Raw genomic sequence first — 27,784 nt, 5'->3', positions numbered from 1 at the left:
AGAGTGGGCAGGTTCTCCTTATACCATGGATCGAGCAGTGTGTACACCCAGTAATCCGTCGTGGCCAGAATGTGTGCAACGCGAGGGTCACGAGAAAGGCATCCTAACATGAAGTCAGCCATGTGTGCCAGGGTACCTGTACGCAACACATGGCTGTCTTCACTAGGAAGATCACTTTCAGGATCCTCCTCCTCCTCCTCCTCAGGCCATACACGCTGAAAGGATGACAGGCAATCAGCCGGTGTACCGTCAGCAGCGGCCCAAGCTGTCTCTTCCCCCTCCTCCTCATCCTCCTCATGCTCCTCCTCCTCCTCCTGTACGCGCTGAGAAATAGACAGGAGGGTGCCCTGACTATCCAGCGGCATACTGTCTTCCCCCGCCCCCGTTTCCGAGCGCAAAGCAGCTGCCTTTATGGTTTGCAGGGAATTTCTCAAGATGCATAGCAGAGGAATGGTGACGCTAATGATTGTAGCATCACCGCTCACCACCTGGGTAGACTCCTCAAAATTACCAAGGACATGGCAGATGTCTGCCAACCAGGCCCACTCTTCTGAAAGGAATTGAGGAGGCTGACTCCCACTGCGCCGCCCATGTTGGAGTTGGTATTCGACTATAGCTCTACGCTGTTCATAGAGCCTGGCCAACATGTGGAGCGTAGAGTTCCACCGTGTGGGCACGTCGCACAACAGTCGGTGCACTGGCAGCTTAAAGTGATGTTGCAGGGTGCGCAGGGTGGCAGCGTCCGTGTGGGACTTGCGAAAATGTGCGCAGAGCCGGCGCGCCTTTACGAGCAGGTCTGACAAGCGTGGGTAGCTTTTCAGAAAGCGCTGAACCACCAAATTAAAGACGTGGGCCAGGCATGGCACGTGCGTGAGGCTGCCGAGCTGCAGAGCCGCCACCAGGTTACGGCCGTTGTCACACACGACCATGCCCGGTTGGAGGCTCAGCGGCGCAAGCCAGCGGTCGGTCTGCTGTGTCAGACCCTGCAGCAGTTCGTGGGCCGTGTGCCTCTTATCTCCTAAGCTGAGTAGTTTCAGCACGGCCTGCTGACGCTTGCCCACCGCTGTGCTGCCACACCGCGCGACACCGACTGCTGGCGACATGCTGCTGCTAACACATCTTGATTGCGAGACAGAGGAGGAGGAGGAGGAGGAGGAGGGTGCTTTAGTGGAGGAAGCATACACCTCCGCAGATACCACCACCGAGCTGGGGCCCGCAATTCTGGGGGTGGGTAGGACATGAGCGGTCCCAGGCTCTGACTCTGTCCCAGCCTCCACTAAATTCACCCAATGTGCCGTCAGGGAGATGTAGTGGCCCTGCCCGCCTGTGCTTGTCCACGTGTCCGTAGTTAAGTGGACCGTGGCAGTAACCGCGTTGGTGAGGGCGCGTACAATGTTGCGGGAGACGTGGTCGTGCAGGGCTGGGACGGCACATCGGGAAAAGTAATGGCGACTGGGAACTGAGTAGCGCGGGGCCGCCGCCTCCATGATACTTTTGAAGGACTCCGTTTCCACAACCCTATACGGCAGCATCTCAAGGCTGATGAATTTTGCTATGCGGACGGTTAACGTTTGAGCGTGCGGGTGCGTGGCGGCGTACTTGCGCTTGCGCTCCAACAGTTGCGCAAGCGACGGCTGGACGGTGCGCTGAACTACACTGCTGGATGGGGCCGAAGACAGCGGAGGTGAGGGTGTGGGTGCAGGCCAGGAGACGGTAGTGCCTGTGTCCTGAGAGGGGGGTTGCATCTCAGTGGCAGGTTGGGGCACAGGGGGAGAGGCAGGGGTGCAAACCGGAGGCGCTGAACGGCCTTCGTCCCACCTTGCGGGGTGCTTGGCCATCATATTTCTGCGCATGGTGGTGGTGGTGAGGCTGTTGGTGTTGGCTCCCCGGCTGAGCTTTGCGCGACAAAGGTTGCACACCACTGTTCGTCGGTCGTCAGGCGTCTCTGTGAAAAACTGCCAGACCTTAGAGCACCTCGGCCTCTGCAGGGTGGCATGGCGCGAGGTGGCGCTTTGGGAAACACTTGGTGGATTATTCGGTCTGGCCCTGCCTCTACCCCTGGCCACCGCACTGCCTCTTGCAACCTGCCCTGCTGATGCCCTTGACTCCCCCTCTGAAGACCTGTCCTCCTGAGTAAGCGTTGCACACCAGGTGGGGTCAGTCACCTCATCGTCCTGCTGCTCTTCCTCCGAATCCTCTGTGCGCTGCTCCCTCGGACTTACTGCCCTTACTACTACCTCACTGCAAGACAACTGTGTCTGATCGTCATCGTCCTCCTCACCCACAGAAAGTTGTTGAGACAGTTGGCGGAAGTCCCCAGCCTCTTCCCCCGGACCCCGGGAACTTTCGAATGGTTGGGCATCAGTGACGATAAACTCCTCTGGTGGGAGAGGAACCGCTGCTGCCCAATCTAAGCAGGGGCCCGAGAACAGTTCCTGGGAGTGTTCCTGCTCCTGAGCAGGTGTCATTGTAGTGGAGTGAGGAGGCTGGGAGGAAGGAGGAGCAGCAGACCGAGGATTCGGATTTGCAGCAGTGGACGGCGCAGAACTGCGGGTTGACGATAGGTTGCTTGAAGCACTTTCTGCCATCCAGGACAGGACCTGCTCACACTGCTCATTTTCTAATAACCGTCTCCCGCGTGGACCCATTAATTGGGCGATGAATGTGGGGACACCAGAAACGTGCCTCTCTCCTAATCGCGCAGCAGTCGGCTGCGACACACCTGGATCAGGAGCTCGGCCTGTGCCCACACCCTGACTTGGCCCTCCGCGTCCTCGGCCGCGTCCACGTCCTCTAGGCCTACCCCTACCCCTCAGCATGCTGTATTACCAGTGATTTGATTTCACAGGCAGCTAATAAATTGGCGCAAGACTGCAGGCCAAATATAATTTTTTCCCTTTTTTGAAAACGAAAGGCCCCACTGCCTCTAGTGAATGTATAATCTAAGTTTAATAACTGTGCTGTGTCCCTGCTAATGTGTCACAGAACGTGAGGGTAGCAGAGTTATTAAGTGTGGCAGAGCAGGTATTTTTTTTCCCAATTAAGGAAAGCAAATGGCGAAGCCAGGAGTGGACACGTGTCGGCAGGAAGCCAGCCGACACGTGTCCACCGCCCTTAGGACGGACAGAGGCAGGACAAATAGAATTATTTTCACTTGTTTTACAAGCAAAAGGCAGCACTGCGTATATTCAATGAATAATAACTGTGTTGTGGCCCTGCCTATACAATTCTTTCCCTGCAGTATCAATGGAGGGTGCAATGCTCTGCAGAGGCGATTTTGAGAAGCAAAAAAAAATGCAGCACAGCTAACAGCAGCCTGGACAGTACTGCACACGGTTAAATGTGGCCCTAGAAAGGACCGTTGAGGTTCTTGAAGGCTACACTCACTCCTAACACTCTCCCTGCCTATGCAGCACTTCTGTCCCTAATGCCGGGTGCAACGCTCTGCAGAGCCGATTTTGAGAGAAAAAAAATTGCCACTGCTAACAGCAGCCAACACACAGCTATCAGTGGCCCTAATAAGGACCTTTGGGGGGTCTTGAAGCCTACACTAACTACCAATTCTTTCCCTACAGCAGCTCCGGTACAAACAGCACTGTCCCTCATCTAACTCACACGGCATCTGAGGCGAACCGCGGGAGGGGCCAACTTTTATGTTCGGGTGACACCTGATCTTCCCAGCCACTCACAGCAGGGGGGTGGTATAGGGCTTGAACGTCACAGGGGGAAGTTGTAATGCCTTCCCTGTCTTTCAATTGGCCAGAAAAGCGCGCTAACGTCTCAGGGAAGGAAGTGAAAGTAACCAGAACACCGCATGGTGTTCGTTACGAATAACGAACATCCCGAACACCCTAATATTCGCACGAATATCAAGCTCGGAAGAACACGGTCGCTCATCTCTAATGACGATCCAACAAGAGAACTTCTGCTGGTCATAACAGCATATATTGCATGAAGCACATGAAAAGTATTTCATGCTCCAGTTCTTACATGGCAACTCAATCAATCAATCTCTCTCTATATATCTAATCTATCTATGAAAAAATCCTCACTGACTGACTCGCCACTAATTCTCTAACTTATCTATCCAGTGTGGTACAAACATGAAATTCGGCACGGCCATTCTTTAGGTCCTACATAGGAAAAGTAAAGGGGTTAAAACTCGCAAAAGTGCACCCCTACGTAATGCAACTTCCAGATGTCGTACAAGCATGAAACTTGGCACGAACATTCTCTAGGTCCTAAGTAAGGAGAGTGTGTCTGCAGAAGGACATCGGTACATGCAGCCTGAGGAGAATCTAACGCTCCTCTATGTGTATACATATTTTATTCCTTGCTTCCTCGAAAGTAACCACGACTTCATAAAATTCTTTTCCATGCGAACAGGTAAAAACACCTGTATCAAATTACTCGGGTGAAGCCGGGTATATCAGCTAGTCTATTATATGTATATTATAGATTATATATTTATTATATTACATATCTAGATTTCAATATCAATCTCTATATCTCTCCCTCATTATATTATACACAAGCATATACACTTGTGCAATAATTGGTAGAGTCTTGTAGAAACCTGTCAGATATAAGGGGGCTTTGTATAGCTTAACCTCCCCCCCCCCTTCCACAAACAACTGGAAATGGGGCTGAGCATACCTAATCTTGAACATATAGAGAGCTGCAAGGGAGGTTTCAGTGGCAGCAAGCTGCTGTCCAGCCACTGACAAAGCAGCATACACACCTCAGTTGAAGAATAGCTACTTTTCCTTAACCTTGGTGTCTCCAAATTTGGCTGCTTGACAGTTGAATCGTTAAAGTAGTTAAATTTATATTTAGGTTTCTAGCGAAGACTGGTTGGTTGTAGTTGTATGGGGAAAAAAACTGCTAACACCCCAACAAGCTATATGAATCACAGATAAACCAATGTAGAACAAAAGTTTTTAAAAACTACGGATTTGAAGAATACTATTGTTTTAACACAAACTTTTTCATAAATACTGTATTTTCTATGCAGAGTGTAACAGATCACTAGAGTTACTACCATAGTAGTTGAACATCATGACATTAGTTTAATGTCTGTGACCTTCTTTTAAGGTATTAGTATCATGTTTTGGCTTGATTCATACTAATTATATACTTAAAAGGGCAAATTATACTTAAAAGGGGAAACAGGAAATCCCTATGTGAGGATAGGTCCTGCTATTATCCTTGTACATTATCTTTTTAGTTCAGCAGCACTTATTTTTATATGCGGCAGAGTATTGATAGATTTTCAAGTCAGGCGGTCTGTGATGAACATAATCTAATAAGAGATATAAATACCCTTGCCATTACAGGCTGCACAAACCTTACAAGATGCAACATTACTATATTCCATGAATGTGGAGACGGTGATCCGCTATCATGTGATCCGCGTTATCCAGAGTAATACAAATGTGCAAATTGCTGTGGCTAACACTGAATTTTATACACTGCAAATGAGTAGAGAACAGATAACCTCGGGGTCTGGACTGCTCAGCATAGGAAAATTAGAAAGACATTCTACAAATCGCACTTTATTACACTTCTAGGAAACCAAATGATGGGAACAGTGCTGCCCCCATTACTGCGTCTCTCGAGTAATCCTGTTTAAATCACATTTCTTATTGATCAAGGCAAAGAGTTTTCTCCGTGTAGAAGCAATAAAGCGGTTGTATATAATCCATTAATTTTCAATGGGACTACTGGAGATAGCTGAGCGCTTGTAGTCTGCCATTTCCAGTAGTCCCATTGAAAATTAATGGAGTGGTGCAGTTCATACAAGGTCCCGGCTCCATTTAATCTCCATCGATGGGGTGTAGTGAGTAGAAGAGACATGGAACCCCTCCTCTCAGGGCTGGCAGGTCTAAGCGGTGAGACCCCCACCAAGCAGACTTTAATCACCTATTCTATGGATAGGTTGTAAGAATCAATAGTACAACCACCTAAGAATCCGCACTGCAGGTCAATTTCTGTCCAGATTCCATGCATGTTTTTTAAGTACTAGGCGAGCTTGCTTTAATTCTTGCTTCTTCTGTAAATGCTACGTCTTTCGTGCATGGAAATCCCACCAGGAAAATCTGCAACGGGCCTGCTCTGCAGATGAATCTCAAGGCTATGACCACATATAGCGGATGTTCCACGGTGGAAAATAGGACAACTATCGACGTTGCAATCAATAATGAAATTTCACGGATTTTTCTGCGTATTTCACCCCTTTACTTAATAAGCATAAGTTGACTTATTGATCTAAAATTTACAATGCCGGACCAATTACGCTGTGGATTCTTTCTGCAGCCTGTGGAAGAGAGTTCTTGAACTCATTCATACTGCTGGCACTGGCAAACGCTGCAGATTTTCCACAGCCAATTCCATTGAAGAAAGTCTGAATCATACCTTAAAGCTGGGCTCAGACGGTCATAATTTGCTGTGTGCCGCCCGTGAGAGCCACACGCAACAAACATGCGATCAGCATTGCATGCTTGCAGCTGGCGGCCAATCCTATGAAGTGTCTTAGCGTGTATACCCACGTAATATGTGCCAAGATACAACATGCTACGATTTATCTTGTGTGCGTAATTTGCGCAATGTGTGTGAGCAGCACAGTGTACGTCTATAGCTGCTTGCTACAGCATACTATTTGCGTCGGTAATTCCCAATTGCAATACGGTCCTGTGACAGAGCCCTAAGAGCCCTCACTCACATATTACATGGCTGCATATTACATGTGTATTTTTCACGCATGCACTTCTAAAAGACCATTGATTTACATTGGGCCATTCAGACATATCTTTGGAGCGTAACAATGCCAATTATAGGCTATGGGAGTTTAAAATATGCAGTGAATGTGTTACATGCATATTTAACTGTGTGCTACGTATTAGGGGCGTAATATGCATGCCCCATACAGCTGTGTTGGTAAGCCCTCAGGGTCTGCTCACTCATAACTTCTGTTTTTACAACCGCACCACTGATGAGCTCTGAACTGCAGAGAAATAAACTCCTGGGATAGAAATTCCACTTTTTTCCTACAAAAAGCCATTCCTCGTTCTACAAGATTTACAACTTAGAGGCTCCATTAAATATAAATCTCCAAATTATAGAGCTTGATACAATTCTAGATGATGCATTTTCTTCCCGCTCCCCATTAAGTGATCATTTTGAAATATTTATTAACACAGCCATTAGTTCATTCACAAACGAGCGTGTAATGCAGAGGCTGTTGAGAAGAGATATAGTGTTTACAGGCAGCCTCAATAAAAGGCTACACATATCAGCGCGCCGCAGTCCACCACCAGGAGCAAGGAGCATTCTGAATGCTTATGGAAAACACGGGCAGACACAAAGCATTTATCATGATTAAACTAAAAAGAAAGACCAGCATTAGCGCTATAATCCAAATTAGCTAAATTAGCTATAAACTTCGGCTCCAAGTCTCATTATATTTTCAGATTGACCGTGATTGCGGTGCCCTCCTCGGCTGTTCTTGCTCTGTGACCAAATGGATTTATAACTCTTTTTTTTTTTTTTAATAACTGCACTTTTTAAAAAGTTTTCACAAGTCAGAGCGAAACGCCCAAAGTTTTGATCGGTAGGGGTCTAAGCACCGAGACCTCTGTTGATTGCTAAAATGAAGGTGCTGCATTGCTCACCCAAAAGCTGTACCCCTTTGGCTATCTTTGTTGCCTGTCTGCGCATCTGAAGGAGCATGCATAGACTTCTATAGACATCTATGTGTTCGCCTTCAGCTGCCAAGAGGAGCAGACAGACAATAAAGCCAGCTGAAGGGGCAGAGCTCTTGGGTGAGCAATGCAACACTTTTATTTCAGCATTTAACAGGAGTCTCAGCGCTCGGGCACCTACCGGTCAAAACCTTTGGTGTGTTCTGCCATGTGAAAACTTTAGAAGTGCAGATACTCTTTAAAGGGAATCTGTCACCAGTTTTACATAAAACAAAACCAGCGCTGCAATAATGCACTTGCAGACTTTCCCAGACTGATCTGTTATAAATGTCTATAGAAGAATACCTCTGCAGTTGATATTTGAAATTCTCTAGTGCCATATGCAAAAGCAACCAAGCGGTCCAGTTGGCGGGCCAGAGAGGCTCCCTTAGCTTCATTGTTTTTTCAACTCAGTCTGCCTCCCCAGCCCCCTGTGATGTGAATGCTGTAGCTGGTGTCTCCGAAGTCCGTCTGGGAAATCTCATGCCTCTGCTGTTGGCTTCACACGCATGTACAGATAAGCTACTTGAATCTGCCCACAAATGGGATGGCATACCTGCGCATGTGCGGCGAGCCAACAGCACAGTGCAGGTGCAACAATTCCCAGAGGTGAGTAGATGATGCCAGCTACATCAAGACTGACGACAGGATCCCTTTATTTATAGACAATAGTCAACGTAGAATACTGTGCAGGAAAACATTGTATTGTACATGGAGGAGATGTATATACAGATTGTCAGATCAAGATCATCTATGCTTACAAAGCCCAGAAAACCCCTCGTATTATGATCTACAAATGTACCAATTGTTAACATAACTGGTGCATCATGATAACTCCATTTACAGCACTCTAGTACATTGTAGTTGTCATAATGTGTTAGAGGTCACATTAAGATTTGCTACATCTGTATCCTGAGGACAAGACATCAATGATGGGGGTCTAGCACTTGGTCCCCCCCCACCGCTCAGCTATTTCTCTAAGCCATCGTATGTTCCGCAACTGGAACTAGCTCAGCTCCATACGCCGTGCAGTAACCCAGAAGGGTATTGCAAACTTAGTCCCATCAAACTAAATGGGAAAGAGCTGTATAACCATTCCAGGACGCTGCATAGTGTTTGGAGTAATGATAGTTCCAGCTGTCCTACTCAGAAAAACAGCTGATCGGCAGGGGTCCCAGACCTTCACTGATTGGATATTGGCCACCTATTTTGGTAGGGACGTCATCAATAAGAAAAAAAAAACTATTGGAAACTCTTTTCTGGACATACTTTATTGAGGTTGACCATGTAGTTGCTATGGTGCCCTTGGAGAGAGGGTAACCAGCCCATATTGACTGCATCTATCTTATTGGGTGCCGAGTACTCAGACAGAGATCTCCCTCCTTAGGTCCTACAGCAATAAGCAGACACTGATGTAAGCAATCAAGCCAAGGATCAGGGAAAGGAGGTGGTGGGAAGCAAGCACCAAGTTCTTCTACCCCAGATGGTTAGGGCTAGGGTGGTGGTAACCCGCTCCAGAGAGGATGGAGTTCCTTTAGGTCTATGTATACCCCCGTGTATATTGTAATGCAATTTTAGAAAATTTAGTACTTATAATAGAGATGTTTGGTCTCTCTCCTGGTGGAGAGGTAGCTGCACTCGTATTGTCAGTAGTATGGTCACTGACAGCTACAGTGAGAGGAGAGATACAAAAACAATTAAAGGTGCTCAACTGGCCGTTTCCTCATCTCCTATATATCACAGTAGAGTGAGTTGCATGCACGTAAGCAGGGGGTGGAGGGTGGAGGGGAAGGGTAGGGAGGGTCACATTTTATAACCCTACCAATCAAATATTTATAATAATTATAGCATAATAAATTGATAGGTCAGAAATGTCAATAGTGGAGAAGGCACCTTAATCGAAGAGATAACCAGTCTCAAGCATACCAGATGGTCATGGTTTGACTATATTATGTTGGCTACTGTATTTCCTTCTGATAATAAAATACAAGAGACTGTAGAAAGTGATTGCATAGAAGCCCACAGATGCACATCCTGGAGTAATTTTCAGTAATAAAGAAAAGAGTAGTTTTCCCAAAAGACAAGCGAGTGTCCAGCAAAGTAAAGGAACAAATAAATAAAAGAACAAATGGTACTGTGTAGTCCGTAATAAAAGCAAGGAATTGTAAAGCCAGCAGCAGTGCCGGAATCACGTCCTCACTAATATCCAGTACACCGTTATGGCCTGCAATATAGTAACTGTCCATATTATGCCAGCTTTAATGGACATTATCAGAGATATGCCCCTTTTAAACATATGCATTGTAGTTGCAGCACCTAGATATACACATATATACATACTCATATACACAGGGTGTCGTCAAAAAGCTTGATCCAGCACTTTAACTCAATACTGGTGTCCTATATTGAAATAATACCGTACTTGAATAGGAAGCGCTACAAGATGGTATGGCGTATGGACCACTGGGGGTCTCAGAACATGGATTTCAATTTTGTGCTGTGGCCCCTATAAAAGACAGGGCAAAACCCAATTGAAAAGTTGAAGAGTAGCATGTGAGAAGCAGAAATCTACTTTCGGTGTCTCTCCAAGTTCGGTGGGACCGCTGCTATGACTGAAGTAAGGAAAGTATACTTGAAGTGGCCTCCTCCTTCTACAATACATGCATGGAGTAAAGGCCCATATACACTAGCAGATGATCGCTCAAATGACAGTTTGAGTGACAGCTTTGAGCGATCATTTTTCATAAACTATTAGGTTACACGGGGCGGATTCCTGCCGGAAATCCCGCGGTTTGGCCGCAGCAAAAGCCGCGAGATTTCCGCCGGGAGAAGCGCCGCGGAAAAACCCGTGGCGGCTTTGAAGTGGCCCGGCCGCTCGCTCTTCCACTGCGGCCCGCGCTCCTATAGAAGAGAGCGCGGCCGCAGCGTAAAGAAAAAAGAATGGACATGCTGCGGTCGGCAAAGCCACACTGCAGCCGCGGTTTCGGCCGGATTAACCACAGCGGATTGGCCGCCCCGTGTGGACGAGATTTCTAAGAAATCTCGTCCACATGGCTGGCTAATCCCGAGATTAGCGGCCGCAGGCGGATTTGCCGTGCGGAAATTACGCACGGCATTTCCGCGGCAAATCCGCCCTGTGTGAACCCAGTCTTAAGTAGCTACTCAGCTACTTAAGTACCAATTAAGCGTGCAAATAAAACCTTCACTGAACGCAGTTAATAGCCCAAGGCCATTATCTATGCTTAGATCCTTTGTTCTCCACGGGGAAACAATGCTATCAGCACTCCCCATGGAGAACTGCTGATAAGGCTGAAGGCCGATTTTTAGGTTGGACAAAATTTAAGGATCAGCTAGCAGTGCCCAAAAAGCGCACGATGGGCGCACATTTACACGCACCGATTATCGCTAAAATGATCACCAATTAGCGATTTTTTAATGATCATCAGCTGGTGTAAATGGGCTTTTATTCGACAGTGCAGGCGTGACGCTATCATTGTGGAACTGTGTTAGTGAAGAGTGAAGCGCCAATTCAGTGCAGAAGCAATGCAAACCCAATCAGAAGGCAATGCAAATTTCAGCGTTAACACATGGCTTGGAATTCGGTGCGATTGTCTTGTTGGACCTGTACTCATTCCAGGGACTCTCAGTGTGGATCGTAATTTAAACCCCTGATGATGGCAGCGAATGACTTCCTGATTTGCCTCTACAATAGCAGAAGGAGGCCACTTGGAGTATGCTTTCCTTCCTTCAGTCATGGTAAGTGGTCCCATGGGACTAAGATGTGAAAAGTGGATTTCTACTTCTCGCAAGCTGCTCTTCAACTTTGTAGTTGGGTTTTAGTCTCTCTCTCTCTCTCTCTTACAGAGCGACAACCCCAAATTGAAACCACTCGTCCTGGTGCGCACAGGGGCCAGTACACCACACCATTATATAACGCATCCATGCCTTCCTATTGAAGTACACTACTGTTATTTCAGTGCAGGACACCAGTATTGAGATATAGCACTGGGGCAGGGTTTTTGACTACATCCTATATATATTATATACCCATACATACTCCTGAGATAAGTGCTGTCCAGATTCTTGGATTTTACCAGAATTGGATAAAGATCTATTGTATAGGGGCGGCAAGGGGGGGGGGGGGGGGGCTTCAGTCTAGTTCTTGTAGTCCTTAATGGCAGATGTTTGGTAGAAAAAAAAATCATTCCTGTTGGATTTTAACATGCCCATTCCTTTGGACAATCCATGGGGGTTGAAAAATAGGCACACTGGGTGATCTTCCTATTCCTTCGGCGGCTGCATTTTGAAAGAGGTTGTATCTGAGGAGATGAACATCATCTTACAGATGTAACAGACTTTAGCCTGACTTTTCTCCCGTTACATAATATTGAAAATATCAAGTTCAAGTTTGCCGAGTTCTGACATTTAATGGGTTACATTCAATTTGCTACATCGGTATATAAATGTTATTTTTATACTAGAACAGCTTAAATTGGAACACATATGAAGACGAATGGCTGCTACCCGAAAATACACAATTGTGTAGCTTCCGTAATTACACTTTACCAAACTACTGTTTCTTACCGCAATTCTTTCCACTGCAGGTCCAGAGTTACATTTCTATAAAAATATTAGAAGCAATTAGCATATGGACAAATAATTTAAAAACATGCATTTCTATTTCATACATTATTCCATATATACAGTGCACCTCAAAATACAGGTTGCTTTATGAAAACCCCACATGTAGCATTCACAAGTATACAGTAGCTCCATAGATAATTATGGATACCTTCCATAAATTTAAATAACATTTTTCATACCCAGAATAATTGCTATGTAAGATTTCTAAACCCAAAAGAAAGTGAGAAGAGAGTTTAATCTGAACTATTGACCCTTCTATTAAGAGTTGGCACATCTGTAGGATACTTCAGACTGCTACAAGCTCCTTTTCATAAAGCAATAAATGGGGGTGACCTGTATTTTGTGTAACTTTTTTTTTTTCCAAAACACACAAATCATGATAATATCCATATTGCAATAACGTGTCTATCATGTGACATGTATCTTGCGTATGACCCATAGTGATCTTAGGTATCAGTCACTTGAGTAAGCATATCTTTACATGGCAACAAAATTCCCTTGTAGCTTAATATATTCTTTAGCGTTGAGCAAGACAAAACAGTCCAATAGTTTTCGGTTGAACTTTGCTAAAAGGTTCGGTGAAGCGCAATAGTGAACCTCAGGCAGTTCCTGTCGGCTGAACCACAACCACCTCTGTTGGTGTTCAAGTTCCGGTTCAGTTCAAAACAATTGGACTGAACTGAACATTTTACCAAAACTCGGCAAACTGGCTGAACAGCACTTTGGAAAAGTTTGCTCATCACTAAAATTTATATTATTAAGGTAGTTTCTCACAGGTTTGGTAAAAAGCTGCAGTTTTTGGTAGGTGGTTCAATTCTGTTCTGGACTAGATCAATGGGATTACAAAGTAGTACATGGACCAAGTAACAATCCAAGTGTCCTCCTCAAGGTTTCTCCTATACGTTAGCATACGCAAGACCACATGACGACAGATATTGGAATAGGAGCAAATTCTAATAAAATGGTTTCCATCATTCTATGGAACAGATTCCTTCAAATATTCTGTAATTTAAGTGAATATAAAAAGCATGGCACCTTCTTTAAGTCTGCTTTCTGGTTGAGCTTCCCAGCGGGTGACATTGTAGTGACCGTAAAGTTATTAGGATCCTCACAGTCCCGGATTTTGGATTCTTTCATCAATGAGTCAAGTCTCTTCTTTGCTATGTTTTCCACTTGCTTCCTATTGGTGGAAGCCTATAGATATGAAGATACAGGAGTGAAATTGGCTGTACTTTTGCGAGCACAGAAGGATAAAGGTAGAACCAAGCGCTGTGATTAAAAAGTAAGTACACCCATGAATGTTATCAGATGCATGCAATGCATGAACGGTCCAAGGTTGCAGATGATATACTTTTTGCCATGGGAGATAATGATGCAGTTATTGAATGGTTGGTAATGAATTCATTACATGAAACATCGACCAATATTAATTTAGCTAGAAAAATTCAGGGAACTTCACAGGAACTTGAGAATCTCATACATTTTTAAATTTTCCCATCACACAGTGTAGACAGAGGAAGTTCTTACAAAACGACTGAAAAAAATGGAAATATGTCTCTTTCTTGTATTAGCTAATGGGAGATAATTAAAGGTTGAAGACGGGAGGCAGGGATGGGGGAAAACCAATTTCTAAACCTACGGATTTCAAGCCATCACTCAGAAATCTTTTCTTTAGCTCTAAGATTTGCTTGACTAATAGGCATACGGTGAAAGTAAAATCTCGGAGTTTACTGTAAGAGGAATATTACAATAAAGTCTTTGTACCGCTTACCTTCAGGGCTCATTCACATGTGAGTACTTTGGCGGTGTATGACACACTTTATTTTTTCATGTGCGTAATATGCAGTGCTAAAACCCCATTCAGACCTGCATATATAACGTGTGGGAAAAAAACGCAGTATGCCTTCTTTTGGCCTATAATATGCACCATTATAGTCTATGGGTGCATAAAATATGCATCGAATACGCTTGTTACATGCGTACTGTGTGTAAAAAAACACATGCATAATACACAGGTAAAATATGCTTGATGCACTCACCAATTCCAGATGTTGTAGGTATCTCTAACCTATATACCCTTCATTCAAATCATAGAGGGCTCCAGCCACTGTCCTATAGGATGGACTTGATCACTTCACCATTTGTCCACTTTTATATATTGAAGTGGGTTTACATAGCACTTAGAGGATGGTGGTCTTATTAAACAGATTTAGTGAAACCTGCACTGAGCAGGGGGTTGGACCCGATGACCCTGGAGGTCCCTTCCAACTCTTACCATTCCATGATTCTTCTCTGGATTGGTTCTACTTATACAGTACTCTTGCAGTCACTGAAGACCATGCCCAAATATCTCTTTTTTTTAGTTTTAAAGATGCGATCCCTTTTTTTATAAACTCAATCCAGCAATGAGTGGTCATCGCTGTTGGAAGCTATTGCTGACCATGCATCTTCCCTGCAGCTGCCCAACATACAATATTTTCTGGTCATTGTCGAGACAAAAAAATGCCCAATAATGGAACATATGGATGGGTTGAATCTGCCAGAACAAGAGCAGCTTTTTGTGAGCAGCTCCGTACTCTGTCAAATCGGTGGAGGAGGGGGGTGGGGTGGGCACGACGGGACACCCTCTATGACAGGAGCAGACGAAAAAAAAACCCATTGAATGCAAATTATCAACTATGATTATACTTCCTTTTCTTACAAGCTACTTGAATCTCTGGAGTAGACTGTAGATGAAGCTAATCAGAAAACTCTGCATAGATTCCACCTTTGCCCAAATGTCAGAGTCAATGTTTCTCGCTGTGAAAGAAATATCAAATGACTTGTGTCTGGAGAATTTCAAGACAGAGTAAAGGCAGAACCTTCCGTTCGTTAGCAGTGAATACATTTTCATAAATCGCCTCGGAAAATGCTTCTTGAATAATGGGTCAAGCTGAAAAGTTTTAGAGTCCACGGATTAATATTTTAAATAGTAACTGGCATTAAAGAGCAATATTAAACTTTAGATAACCATTCTCATCAAAAAGAATGAATGGGATGGAGGAATACAATAATTTGATATGAATCAGTTTGCAGTGTGATTTCAGTACCAAGAGAAAAAAAAAATAATATCTTCTAGCAAAAAAGGAAATTGACTTCTAATGGAGAAAAACCAAGAATCCATTCTATCTTACAGTATAATTGCCAAGCTAGTCTCAAACGATCGAGTTATTAGCCTCAGCCTAACCTCATCCAGAAATATTCCAAATCTGCTAATAAATCTGACTGGTGAACTTTCATTTCATGATGATTTGGTGACATCCATGTTCTCCAGATGAACTAATTCGATAGAAGCATTTTATTCCTAATTAGGTATAAGTGCACCGCAGTACCATGGCTTAATACATTGCAGATTGACTTTTAGTCTATAACAGAATGGGTATGAAAATAACCACCTCCATCAAGAAATCAATTCTCACTTCTACCTCCTCTCAAAGTTGTAGGGGGTTGAACAACTTTTCTGAAAGGATTGTAATAGAAGACCTTCTTCCTTTTTAGAATGTCAATGCTTATATCACGTGTATATGTTTAAAGTAAGTCTATTTCATGGAATTTTCCATATATTATCAGCATATTAATAAAGTACTTATTGCATATTTGATAATATAGATATCACTACCAAAAAGTTAAGTATAAGGGGTATAACAATATAGTACTGTACCTCCTGTATGTACTCACTCTTTTGGTAAGATTGTCATAGTGGACCAGTTACAGCACTGATATTAGGTCACTGTTGGCCAGAAAGTGTTGAATGAGGACACTGCCAGTTAGCATGCCTATTGTGGGGCTATTTTTTATTTGCCATTGGTGGGAGTCAGAACCGAGGAGAATAGTAAGTCAAGCAGTGACAACACACTCTATACTGGTAAATGTTGGCCATGAGGCCGGTGCCGGCCACTCAGAAAGTGGACATGAGGTTGGTGCTGGCCAGTTGGGAAGTGGCCATTAGTGTTGAGCAACTATAACCAGTAGAACCCGTTTTCAAGTCAAACCTTGCTAAAAGCTTGGGTCAGGTTTCTTCCAATCAAACTTAACAGAAGTCTACCGGAAATGGAGTTCTAGTGGTTCAGTTCTCTCAACACTAGCTCTGAACACTGGTGTAGAACACTGTCGAAGAGCCATAAAAGCCTTGTTTAACACTCAGAGTGTTATACAGGGCTTTTTTTTTTGCTTTTAGTGTTCTGCACCAGTTTTAGGGGTTGTAGTAAACTTCTGGTTTGATTTGAACTAATTTGGACAAAACATTTTGCAAAAGTTTGGTGAACCAGCTGAATTGAAAAGTTCACTCATCAGTACTGGTCATGAGGTCAGTGCTGGCCATTCATTATTGGGAATGTCATCACTGCTGCTCAGTAGGCAGTAGCATAAGTTGGTACTAGCCAGTAGTAGATCTTTGACATGAGATCACTGAGGCCCAGTATGCATTGGGATTGGTATAACTATTGGACATTTAGCACTAGATGCATGTTAATTGCCAGTAAGTGCTGCTGGTAAACAGTGGAGTAGAACATGAGGAAAATGTGGGATCTTATTAGATACTCTACTGGTAAAACCTCTAGGAATATTTTTTTTGTTTTTTTCCTTTAAAAGGTATCCCTGGTGAACAATAAGGTCCACAACACAGTTCATACTTGAGAAACAAATCTCATAACTTACTGTACAGGATAAGGTGTATTACGCCATCACCTGAATAACTACAGAAAAAAAGGAGGCACAGACTTCAAGGTGGGTTACAGTAGCAAAAAAAGTCAAAATAGCTTGTGAGAGACGCTGAACACTGGCCAACATGCCCATGGCAAAGCAACGTGAATTACAAGAGTTTGAATGAGGCACGGTAGCGGGGTGTCAGACAGATAGGACATTTAATTTCCAACGTTGTGTGGGCATTTAACATTCCTCGATCTACAGTGTCATGTGTAGTGGCAAAATGGGTGCTAAGTGAGGGCGACCAGCAACATTTGGCTGGAATTGCCTTGCACACAAACATCCCAGTTGGTCAGTGCTGTGTTATTTAGCTTCCATGGGATACGGCAGCAGAATACTCAACAATGTGAGTATTGTTTCTGTTATCACCACAACACCGGACACAGCATCTCTCTTAGGCTCATGAGTTTGTTAACTGGACTCTAGACCAGTGTTCCCCAACTCCAGTCCTCAGGGACCGCCAACAGGTCATGTTCTCAGGATTTCCTCAGTATTGCACAGGTGATGTAATTATTTCAGTGCCTCAGACATTGCCACAGGTGTTGTTACCATAGGATATCCTGAAAACATGACCTGTTGGTGGTCCCTGAGGACTGGAGTTGGGGACCCCTGCCCTAGAGGACTAGAAACATGTTGCATGGTCCGATGAGTAATGCTACCAATTATTTTGGGCTGATTGTAGGGTTCATGTGAGGCACAGACCCCATGAAGCCTTGGACCCCATTTGTCAACACACTGCGCAGGCTGATGGTGGTTTCATACTGGTGTGGAGTGTGTACTCATTGCATGGTTTAGGCCCACTGGTCCTCCTGAAAAGGTCACTGCCTAATATCCTATGTTACATTAGAAATTATTTGTGTTGCTGTATACTAGGCAACCTGCGACCAATGAACATTATAGAACTATAGGACCCACCATGCTCTGCCAACTTGTGACATACTGGATAGTCTCATCCAGTAGCAGAGGGGCACAGATTATATTCTTCTGGCACACTCACTAAAAAGTATTCTAGTATCTACAATATATTGTGAATTTTTATACCATGCGCAAGACAGCTTTAGTCCAACTCTTTGGTTGGTCCCTAATGCTTTGTAAGTGGCACTAATGTTTTAATGCTTGATTACTTAAAAAAAATTATTGCATAATTCTATTTTCCCCTAATTATTAAATTATTTTTCAACATGGACTTGCTCTACGAGTGTCCTTGAAAATATGATATCTGAAGCAAATTCTCCCACTCAGCTAAATTCACTTGTGAGTCTCCTGCTGACACCATTAATTATCTCTATGTAGTGTTGTCACTGTAGGGTGGCAATATTAGAACACAGTTCTACTTGAAGTCAGCAGAAGCAGTTTTCCTTTCCCATAATTTTGCTCTAGTAACTAGAGTGCATGAAACGATATCATCATAATAGGCGGATTGCTAAAGTGACCCTCTTCAAAATTCTGTCCTGGGACCGCATGAGTGCTCCGCCACCATTCATCAGTCTTCACTGGCCACCACTGTTTGTTTGCCAGTCATTTTTTACATCAGACCATAAAGAATTGAAATACAGTTGCATAATTATCCAGCTGTCTGATGAAGAGGTCTGCAAACCTTGAAACAAATTATATCTGATAGTTTGAAAAAGTTTTTCTAAACGTATTCCCCCTGGCTTCTGTTTACTAAGAATTACTACCTGCCCAGGGGTTGCACCAGTATCTTAGTATCACCTTACATTTCTTTTAGCCTCCAAGGCTCACATCACCTATGGTCGACCAGCAGGACCTACTTCATACCACTACTACCATGTCTCCTAGGCTACAGTATACTAGTTTTGGCTGTGTGCCACATATTCTCCTTCTAGGGTGCTCTGCCTTATCCTTTCCACTCCACATCAGTAATACAGTAAGACTATGTTCACACGGTGTTGAATTTACTGCAGAGTGTCTGCCCTATTTAGTGTGAATTTCAACATAGATTTCATCCTCCCATTTGAAGAGGTGGGACTCGCGCTCAAAAGCCACTGCCAATATCGGCATGCTGTGGATTTAGATTTTGCACTGCATGTCAATTTCTACGTGGATTTAGGGTGCGTTCACACATTGCAAAAACATTGCGGTTCGGTGCAGAATTTCTGCTGTGAAAATGCAGCTCATCCGTATATTAAACTTACAGTACAGTTACAGCAGAAGAGCCACAGCGGTCCAAAATCCAAGCTATAAAAAGATGGAGGAACCACTCTGTATAATATAAATGATACCTGAATTAAGGGCTCATGTCCACTGGCGTTTTTTCACCGCGTATTATATGCGTGATGCATGGCCACCTGATACAAGGTGAATGTTGTCAATGAAAGTAAATGGACTTTCGTTGATTCTTGCACACATGCGTGTAGATTCGCATTAGAAATAGATTGCAGCATGCTCCGAGCACCATGCAGTGTGAGCCCTACACATTTGTATAGGCTGCATATGATATACTGTCTATACGCAATACATTGCATATGGGTGGCGTATTCATATCCAACCCCACGATCAAAAAAAGCAGGGAATTAAAAAAAAAAAAAAAAAAAATCAGGCTGCACATGTCTGCGTGCGTAGTACACTTGCAGCCATACAAGGTCTCTGTTGGCAGCGCCAGTATTTACAATAGTGAAACGCGTCGGCATACCCACCATGTTTTCCAATATGGCCGTGGACATGAGGCCCAAGTAGAGTGCTGCCTCCGTGCCCTGTGAACACGTCTCCTTATGTATATAATTTATTTTTCTTGATTTCATTCACTCTGAATAGCCACTTTATTAGAGACCCTAACACAATTGGAGTTCCCTGATTTGGAGGTTACACCTGTGGCCCCAGAATGCAGCATAAAATCAAGTGAGCAAATTATCTGTGGATCAGCTTCAGGGTGAATTCCCATCAGAATGGGAAAATCCAGTGATCTGAGCAACTTGGACCGAGGCCTGCTCATCGGTGCTAGACTAGCCGAGGCCACGATTTCATACAGCACTAAACTTGTGGGGTTTTCTCATGTTACAGTGTAGAGAGTATACATAGAATGGTGCAATTGAAGAAACACATCCAGTGGATGTCTACAACTTGTTAAACAAGGGGTGCAGTGTCAAGCAACTTTAATACAAGGTATCAGAATGCATAACTCATCGTTCCTTGGCATGGATCGGCTATAATGGCAGAAGACGAATCCCAGCGTCATTGCTAAGAAAAACAAACGTAAGACTCTAGTTTACAAAAAGTGCAAAAATTGGATCACTGACCTGTGGAAAAATATTGTCTGGTCAGATGAATCCAGATTTCTGTTGCACCGTGCTGATGGGAGGGTCAGAATTTGGCGCAATCTGCCTAAACTCTTCCTATCAACTGACCAAAATATCTTGTTTGCGGTAACTATAAGAAGCCTCCTGTCCGCATGGGCAAATATTCCTGCAGAATTATTTCTACACCACAATGAACTGCTGTGGCTCTAAAGGCCAAAGGAGGTCCAACACGCCTCTAGACTGGGTCTCTAAAAGTGGCTATTCCATGTTTTCAGAAATTATATAAAACTAAACTAAAATGCTGTTCAAAAGTAACACATACATAAGGCTGGGCTTACATAGGGAGATTTTCTATACAGTACACTTGTGTGATTTCTGTCTTCCATGTCTGTAAGGATCATTCATTTCAGAGCTGTACTTTATCCATAGCTACCCCACAGGTACAGTAAGTAATGGTGTTCACAGATGCTACAATATCACAGCTTAAATTAAATCCAGTGGTGGGCCAAACGAGACCGGTGATCAGAGCGTGCCGGCTTCCAGCTCCCGTTGGGCCGTATCTGTGGTCATCACTTCAGTCACAGTCCACATTAGTAGATACAATATCTGCAGAATGCCATTATTCTCCATAAACACATAGATTAATGAGAGGAGGCCAAACCTTTCCAGGCACTCCTGTAGAGAGCTGATGAAATATACAATGTAACTTTGTGTCTTTTTTTTTAATAAACCCTGCAAAAGATGGAAGGGAATCTGTTCCAAAGCTACAGTGGGAAAAAGCTACAATGAAGCAGCACACAGAAGAAGTCACAACCGCATCTGAAATCACACTGTTTGTTACCAAATCTTAAATGCTCATGTCTGGAAAAATACCAAAAGCTGCTGATGTGGAAAACTACGATGAATGGAAAATGCCTTGAATCTTTCTTCCTTAATAAGATTGCATTGAGTGCCGACCAGATGCCATAGATTACGGCTAAATCTCTTTGGCACAGTACCATTTAGTAGTCATCAGCACTGGCAGGTTATTCGATCGGAGTCATTTACAATTATTACACAGTAATTGCTTAGAGTGTGACTAGCTCTTCATTATTCATTTATTTTATTGAAAGCACTTCTCTTTACAGGCCCCCATACACATAGGAGGAAAGTTGGCGGAACCCAATGATTTCAGCAGGGCTGGAAAAATAACTCATGTGTATGGGGCCTCCTGACTCATGTGACAGATGTCAGGGGATGCAAAGATCTGTCATTATGACTTTTTCAAAACTTTGTTCTCATAAGGGATAAGCTACTGTCAGAAATGTCTGGCAGCAGTTTACACTCCTCTCCCCATTGAAAACTCATGCATGCTTGACGGAGCTGAGAGTGCATGAGTATGAAGGAATCGGTAATTGAACATGTATGGGCATATTTCCTAAATGCCCAAATCTTTAAGCTACAGGAATATTATTATCCATGTTTTCTAAAAAGAAGGGGGCGGCCACTTTACAACAGGACTTGATCTAATTGGAAATCAATGACTTATGTGAAGAACATATCTATAAAGTTCCGGGCCCTACTGCGAGATCATATAGCTTAAGCTTCATGTTTTGTAAAAGGTATAATTTTGCTGTTCTCTTCTGTCATTGAGAAGCATTGAGGCCCATCAGGCAGCAGCAGGGCTCAGATGCCATCTTAGTGCCCCCCCTTGCATATTTATGCCCCTGGTGAGAGCTAAGAATCAAGATGTATCATAGCACCTCTTCCTCTGCTGGTATTTATTCAGTACTGCAATGGGCTAACTAGGCCTAACATGCAACGTTTAATACTAGTGCCATTAGCATCCTGCCATGTCTAGGTAGTATTGATAATCTCGGCCATCATGGTTATTTTACCTACTGCCTTCCCCAATTGTCTACACTGAAAACCAACACTGAGAATATGGTTTCAGAATAGAAGCAAGAATTTAGGTTTCCTGGTAAGAAATAGACATCAGCTTTGTTTCAGAGAACAAACACCACTACTTAAGGCAGTCAGCGATGTCCTGCTCTGTTAGGGCATGCGGAGAGCTGCAGTTTAGCAACAGCTGGAGGGCTACCCGTTGTGCAGGTCTTGCATTACGTTAAGGATGCATTGGTAACTTATGCTTGCTGATGTCCGCAGCAGAGAGGTATCCATTCTCTCTACCTGGGTGTCCCGCTCGTACATTTTTCTGTGGTTAGCAGGAATAGTTGGGGGGTTTGAATTTTCCATATTTAATTTATAAAATAAGAAGTAACCCCATGCGGTCTCTAATAGACCGAACACTTCCCCATCTGGACTCTACACCGAAGGAATTGTGTAGAGGAACAAAATCTAATATGTGCCAGTTAGACATTGGAAAATGAGATTGTGCTTTAGAATTGACAACCTGGGTGCTTTTCTTCAATTTTCCCCATCAACAGGACCCTACATAGTCCGACAACAGGGGCATAACTATAGGGGATGCGGTTGCACCGAAGCCCAGGAGTCTTAGGGGGCCCATAAGACCTCAGTTCTCCATATAGGAAGCCCAGTACAATATGAATAAAGCATTATAGTTTTGGGGGGGGGGGGGCTGTTACAGATTTTGCATTGGGGCTCAGGAATTTCAAGTTACACTACTAGGAATGGGTACAGGTACGGGGGGGGGGGGGGGGGGGGCGCAAGGACTTTTGCACCTGGGCCCCTAAACCTTTAGTTACGCCCCTGTCTGACCGAATCGGCACTACCAGGTATTGTCAGACTGTATGGGGCCATATTCACTTAACAGAAAGATAGTAACAGCCAGAAGTCAATCTACTCCTAGATTGCCAGGAGGAACAACAGAGGAATGTGTAGAGTTTATGAGAAGAGATAACCTATCATTTTAATTTTTAGGAACTATTTACTAAAATAGACATCAGGAGAATGGAACAGACCTCTTTAAACAACAGCTTGTTGTCTAAATTAAGAAGTATATTTTGAAGGAGAACAGCAATTTGGAAAATCTATTTTAAATAGAGGCAGGATATTGCCTCCGCTATCAATCATTGCTGCCCATGCTACACAATATTGTCATTTTTTTGAATGGTGAATACATTATTCACATTCTCCATATTTCTAGATGGGAGACAGACATTAAATTAGAAATGCCACGGGAAAAGTGAAGCCGCGCTGGATTTGTCATTTCAATCTAATTCACCTCAGTAACTTCCAGACATTTTTCCCAGTAACATGAGCGTTTGGTAACATGATGGATCTCGGCTTTTAACAACCAGTCATCACTATGCGAGCCTGCAAGCAATGCGTCACAAGGGTTAAAGACACCTACTGAGGAATGTGACATGGGTGGCTTTTAAGTGACATATCAGGGGTTATGTACAGTACCTTCCACTTCATATACGCATGCAACGATGAGCAGGAAACAAAAAAGACAAACAGACCAAAAAGTCAAACATCAAATAACAACTCAAATGTATAAAGAAGAAGCTTCAGCTCAATTCTTAAAGAGGACCTGTCCGCTCTGCCCTCTTGTCTATGTTTGCATACCCCATAAAGTAACATTTCTGGAGCATCTACCGTTGAGTGCTACATTGTGCTGTTCCTCTGTTACTCCTCCTAGAAATGTATAAAAAAACAAGGGGTGTATCCCTCCAATGGCAGCACTGATTGGACAGCATCAGACTGTGAAAGGACACACCCCCAACTGGTAACACCCAGTTGTCAATTTATTTATGAATTTCTGGGAGGAACAACAGAGGAATGGCGCAATGTAGACTTCTAAGAAAAGACTTTCCAGAACTGCTACGTGAAGAATACATATATTAGAACAGGTCATAAATGATTAGTGCTATTGGATTTTCCATCTGCTATGGGTATGTATAGATTTACAAATATCCTCTGGTCAGATTATGGATTGAGGAAAGGTCTACCACACAGGGCACATTTTAACTAGCATTTCATCAATATGCATTATGTGAAGAACGCGTTCAGGACCTCTCATCGCTGAAAACATTTCCTCCTAATATGAAAGAACACAGTCTGGAAATACAAAGTCCCTGAAAAGTTAGTAAGAGCCCGTTATGGCCCGTCCACACTGGCGCTTTCATGGGCGTTTCATGTATGCAAGAAATGTACAATTAAAAAAACGTGCAAATGCACGCAGTTGAAGGCATAGCTTTACGTTTTTAAATCATATGCGCAGTATAGGTTTTTATACACTCAATCCGTTTTTGATATGAAAAACATACGGTTTTCTCTCTAAACTTTCTTAATAAAGTTTTGCAGTTCAACACATTTCCTTTACAAGGCAGTTGATCACAGAAAACGTATGCGTTCTGTGTATGAAAACATAGTCCTACCTTTCCATACGTTTTCCATTGACTGCAACGTTAAAAATAAAGTAAAAAAAAAAAAAAAAGGTTTTATATTTTTTGTAGGCTATGCTTTTCAGTCCCACAAAATAAAATGGACAGAAATGTACGCCTTACTAAATGTAGTCAAAGTTATGGGTCCGTTAAACGCTATTTTTTTAAATAAAAATGTGCATTTCACAGATGACCATATGACAGTGTGGACGGGCACTTAATTGGGTATCAGATGCTGGGGGACCACTAATGGCAGCCATGTCCATATACAGAGGTTAGCGGTTTTTACATTGATGGAATATACTGTTACAGTTACGCCTCTTGTTCTATTTCTCATGTATGTGTCAGTCTTCACTGCAGTTCATAGTGGGCAAATGGTAACAGAAGTACATTTTGTAATGAAAAAATCATCATCTTTTATCAGTAAAGAATGCCGCCATCCTTGGAAAATTGAATATATCAAAAAAACCCCCCAAAAACCTGTTTGACTAGGTCTGAGAAAATTTGCGGAAGACAATCTGATATATATAATGGATCGTTCATATCAAATGCTGCTTGCATTGAGGTGCTGTAGAGTAGCTGATGGGATTTGGAGAGGGTGAGGGAGAGGGAGAAGGTGGAGAAGAATTAATCCCACCCCCTTTTTTTTTGTATGTGTCAAAATATTTTTTGTGGTCAGGGATGGGGGAGATCAGGATTCGCTTAAATATAATTACAGTTATGATTAATTATATTGTTTGGGTGGGTAACGTTTTCTTCTATGTAGGTTATGCTTATGCATGTACACAACACTTCTAATTATAGAGGGGGGCTGTGGAAAAGTAGCCCACATCTGAACCCAGCACCACACTCTTATGGAAGCTGTCTAAACCCTGCTTTTGGATGGATGGTAGCCTGCATAATCTGAGAATACTTTGTAGAGTGTGCTCCAGTAATGGGGGAACAGCTACAGTATGTACTCAAGAGATGCTACTGGAACTGATGGTCAGAGCATGTGTTCTGAACTCTGAGCATGCTCAGAATGTAAAAATGAATATGCCTCCAGTAAATATGAGCACCGCTGTCACTTCAGTCCATTCCAAGGGCAGCACCATACATTCACTTAAATGGGACTAAGGTGCTCTCAATGAACACAACGCCAAATGCTAGAGAGGAGGAAGGCCACAGTGTTCACCTGAGAGCAGTGTCCTCTTTATTCAGTTGATCGGTGGGAATCACTAGCAGTAGACCCCCAAATATCAAAAATTGATGACCAATCCTATTGTATTCCAGGACTAACTAATACCTGTCTTCAATTCTGGATTGATGGGGGACCACCACTTGGGATCCCGCCAATTAGCAGATTGTTAGTCTTGCTGTCAGTGCAGGGGATCAGATGTCATCGTTTGTTGTATTAGCTGGCTTCAATGAGCAGGAAATGTAGTAGGAAGCAGCATTCCCATTGATTTCAGTGGGAGTGAAGCCGGCTATTAACTTCCTCTCCTGACCACATCTAACCACATTTGGCCTGTTGCACAGACAGCTGGCCAATCAATCAACTGATTGGTGAGGATTGCCAGCAGCGGGCCGCTGCCAATCAACTTCTGATGACCTATCCTGAGGACAGGTCATTATTAGTTAAAGTCCCAGAATACCCCTTTAAGAATGACATACGTGAATGATGTGACGCTTATCGTTCATTTCAATTAACTGAATCGTATGTGGAAGTTCAAACATATGATGTGCCAGAAACCTGATAACTTAATGGTAAAGAATAGCTTTATAAACCCCAAAGACTGATGTACATTGGTTTCTTAATAACGGGCCAAAGCTTTATAATCTTGTGAAAAGCCCCTGGATATTGGAGATGGTTTGCCTGTCCTTCAGATAAAATGAAAAGTCAAGATAAAACATGTCAGGTATTTGAGCAATGGGCAGTAATGGAACATGAAGTACATGGTCTGATCAATACAATCCACATCTACAGTCGGCCATGAAGGATTTACGGCTCCAGCAGATAAATATATATATTGCCCACGTGGAATAATTATTAGAAGAACTGAGGCAGATGCTCATCCTCTCATGTATTTCACATTCATCCAGACAGGTTTCAGAAAGGAAGACCTCTCGCCTTAAAAGGAGCTTAAAGGATCTATGTCCTATTGCTAATTCATTAAGCCACCCGCCTCTCCTGTCAACTCAAGATCAGTCGGAGACAAGTTCTGATGCTGAAGGGATTTGTACAAAACACAGAAACGCTACAGGAATGAGAACGATCTGGGCGTACAGAGAGCGGGAGGAACGTTGCGAGATGGAAAAAGGACCATTTACTTCTATAAATATTTTACATTATCCAGCTTTACCAATGACTACTCTCATTATAGTGGGATGTTTCCCCCCCTAATTCCTATAGATGCCCCCATTACAGGGGAAACTTTGAAATTAGAAAGAAAACAACATTGTGTCTGCCCCATAAATATCTTATATGGCCTCATAGGGGGACAGATGTTAAAAAATGTTATACAAAAATAGGTAAAAAAAAAAAAAAAAAACTGAATAAAAGCATTACCCCTGATAAAACAAAAGGGAAAAATGTCAGTGAAAAAAAGGTATATATAAAAAAACAACAATACACAGCCCCATACGCATGTGTCCCCCCCCCCCCCCCCCAGCCTAGTAACCCAGTAACATTTTAGGGCCGTCTAGAGCTCTAACTTGTACTGCAGGTGATTTTCCACCTGTTCCTGCGCCTGGTTTGGCCCTGTGCCATGCTTACAGCTGTAATACTATACTCAATCTCTAGAGGGAGTTTGAGTAAAGCAGTAGAAGCATTGCACAGGTAAATTAAATCCGCAGCAGTGCGACCTTACTGATTATGCCGCCACCATTGGTATCTCACCTTACGCTCCTCCTGCAATCTATGGGTGGAACTTCGGCTGCTAGCGGGAGGAGAGATAAATGGACCATCAACCTCAGAGCAGATAGTCAGCCACATACATGGACCAGCCTGTGAGGAGCATGACAGGCATGTGGGGAGCTGCAGCAGCAGGCATTTTAGGGTACTGGAGTTAGA

At 43.4% G+C, this 27,784-nt stretch overlaps 1 protein-coding gene across 1 annotated transcript in view; it reads right to left on the bottom strand.

The window, feature by feature from the left end:
* PLCH2 (phospholipase C eta 2) overlaps positions 1-27,784 on the bottom strand; it is a 699,861-nt gene that overhangs the window by 103,027 nt on the left and 569,050 nt on the right. The window contains exons 12-13 of the mRNA XM_066606850.1: positions 13,419-13,577; positions 12,324-12,359 (exon numbers count right to left, since the gene is read on the bottom strand). Of these exons, the coding sequence (XP_066462947.1) occupies positions 12,324-12,359; positions 13,419-13,577 (195 nt within the window). The remainder of the gene's footprint in view (positions 1-12,323; positions 12,360-13,418; positions 13,578-27,784) is intronic.

The sequence above is a fragment of the Eleutherodactylus coqui genome, chromosome 6 (assembly GCF_035609145.1).
Source record: "Eleutherodactylus coqui strain aEleCoq1 chromosome 6, aEleCoq1.hap1, whole genome shotgun sequence".
Taxonomy (NCBI): domain Eukaryota; kingdom Metazoa; phylum Chordata; class Amphibia; order Anura; family Eleutherodactylidae; genus Eleutherodactylus; species Eleutherodactylus coqui.
This window is presented reverse-complemented; position numbering and strand designations above follow the sequence as displayed.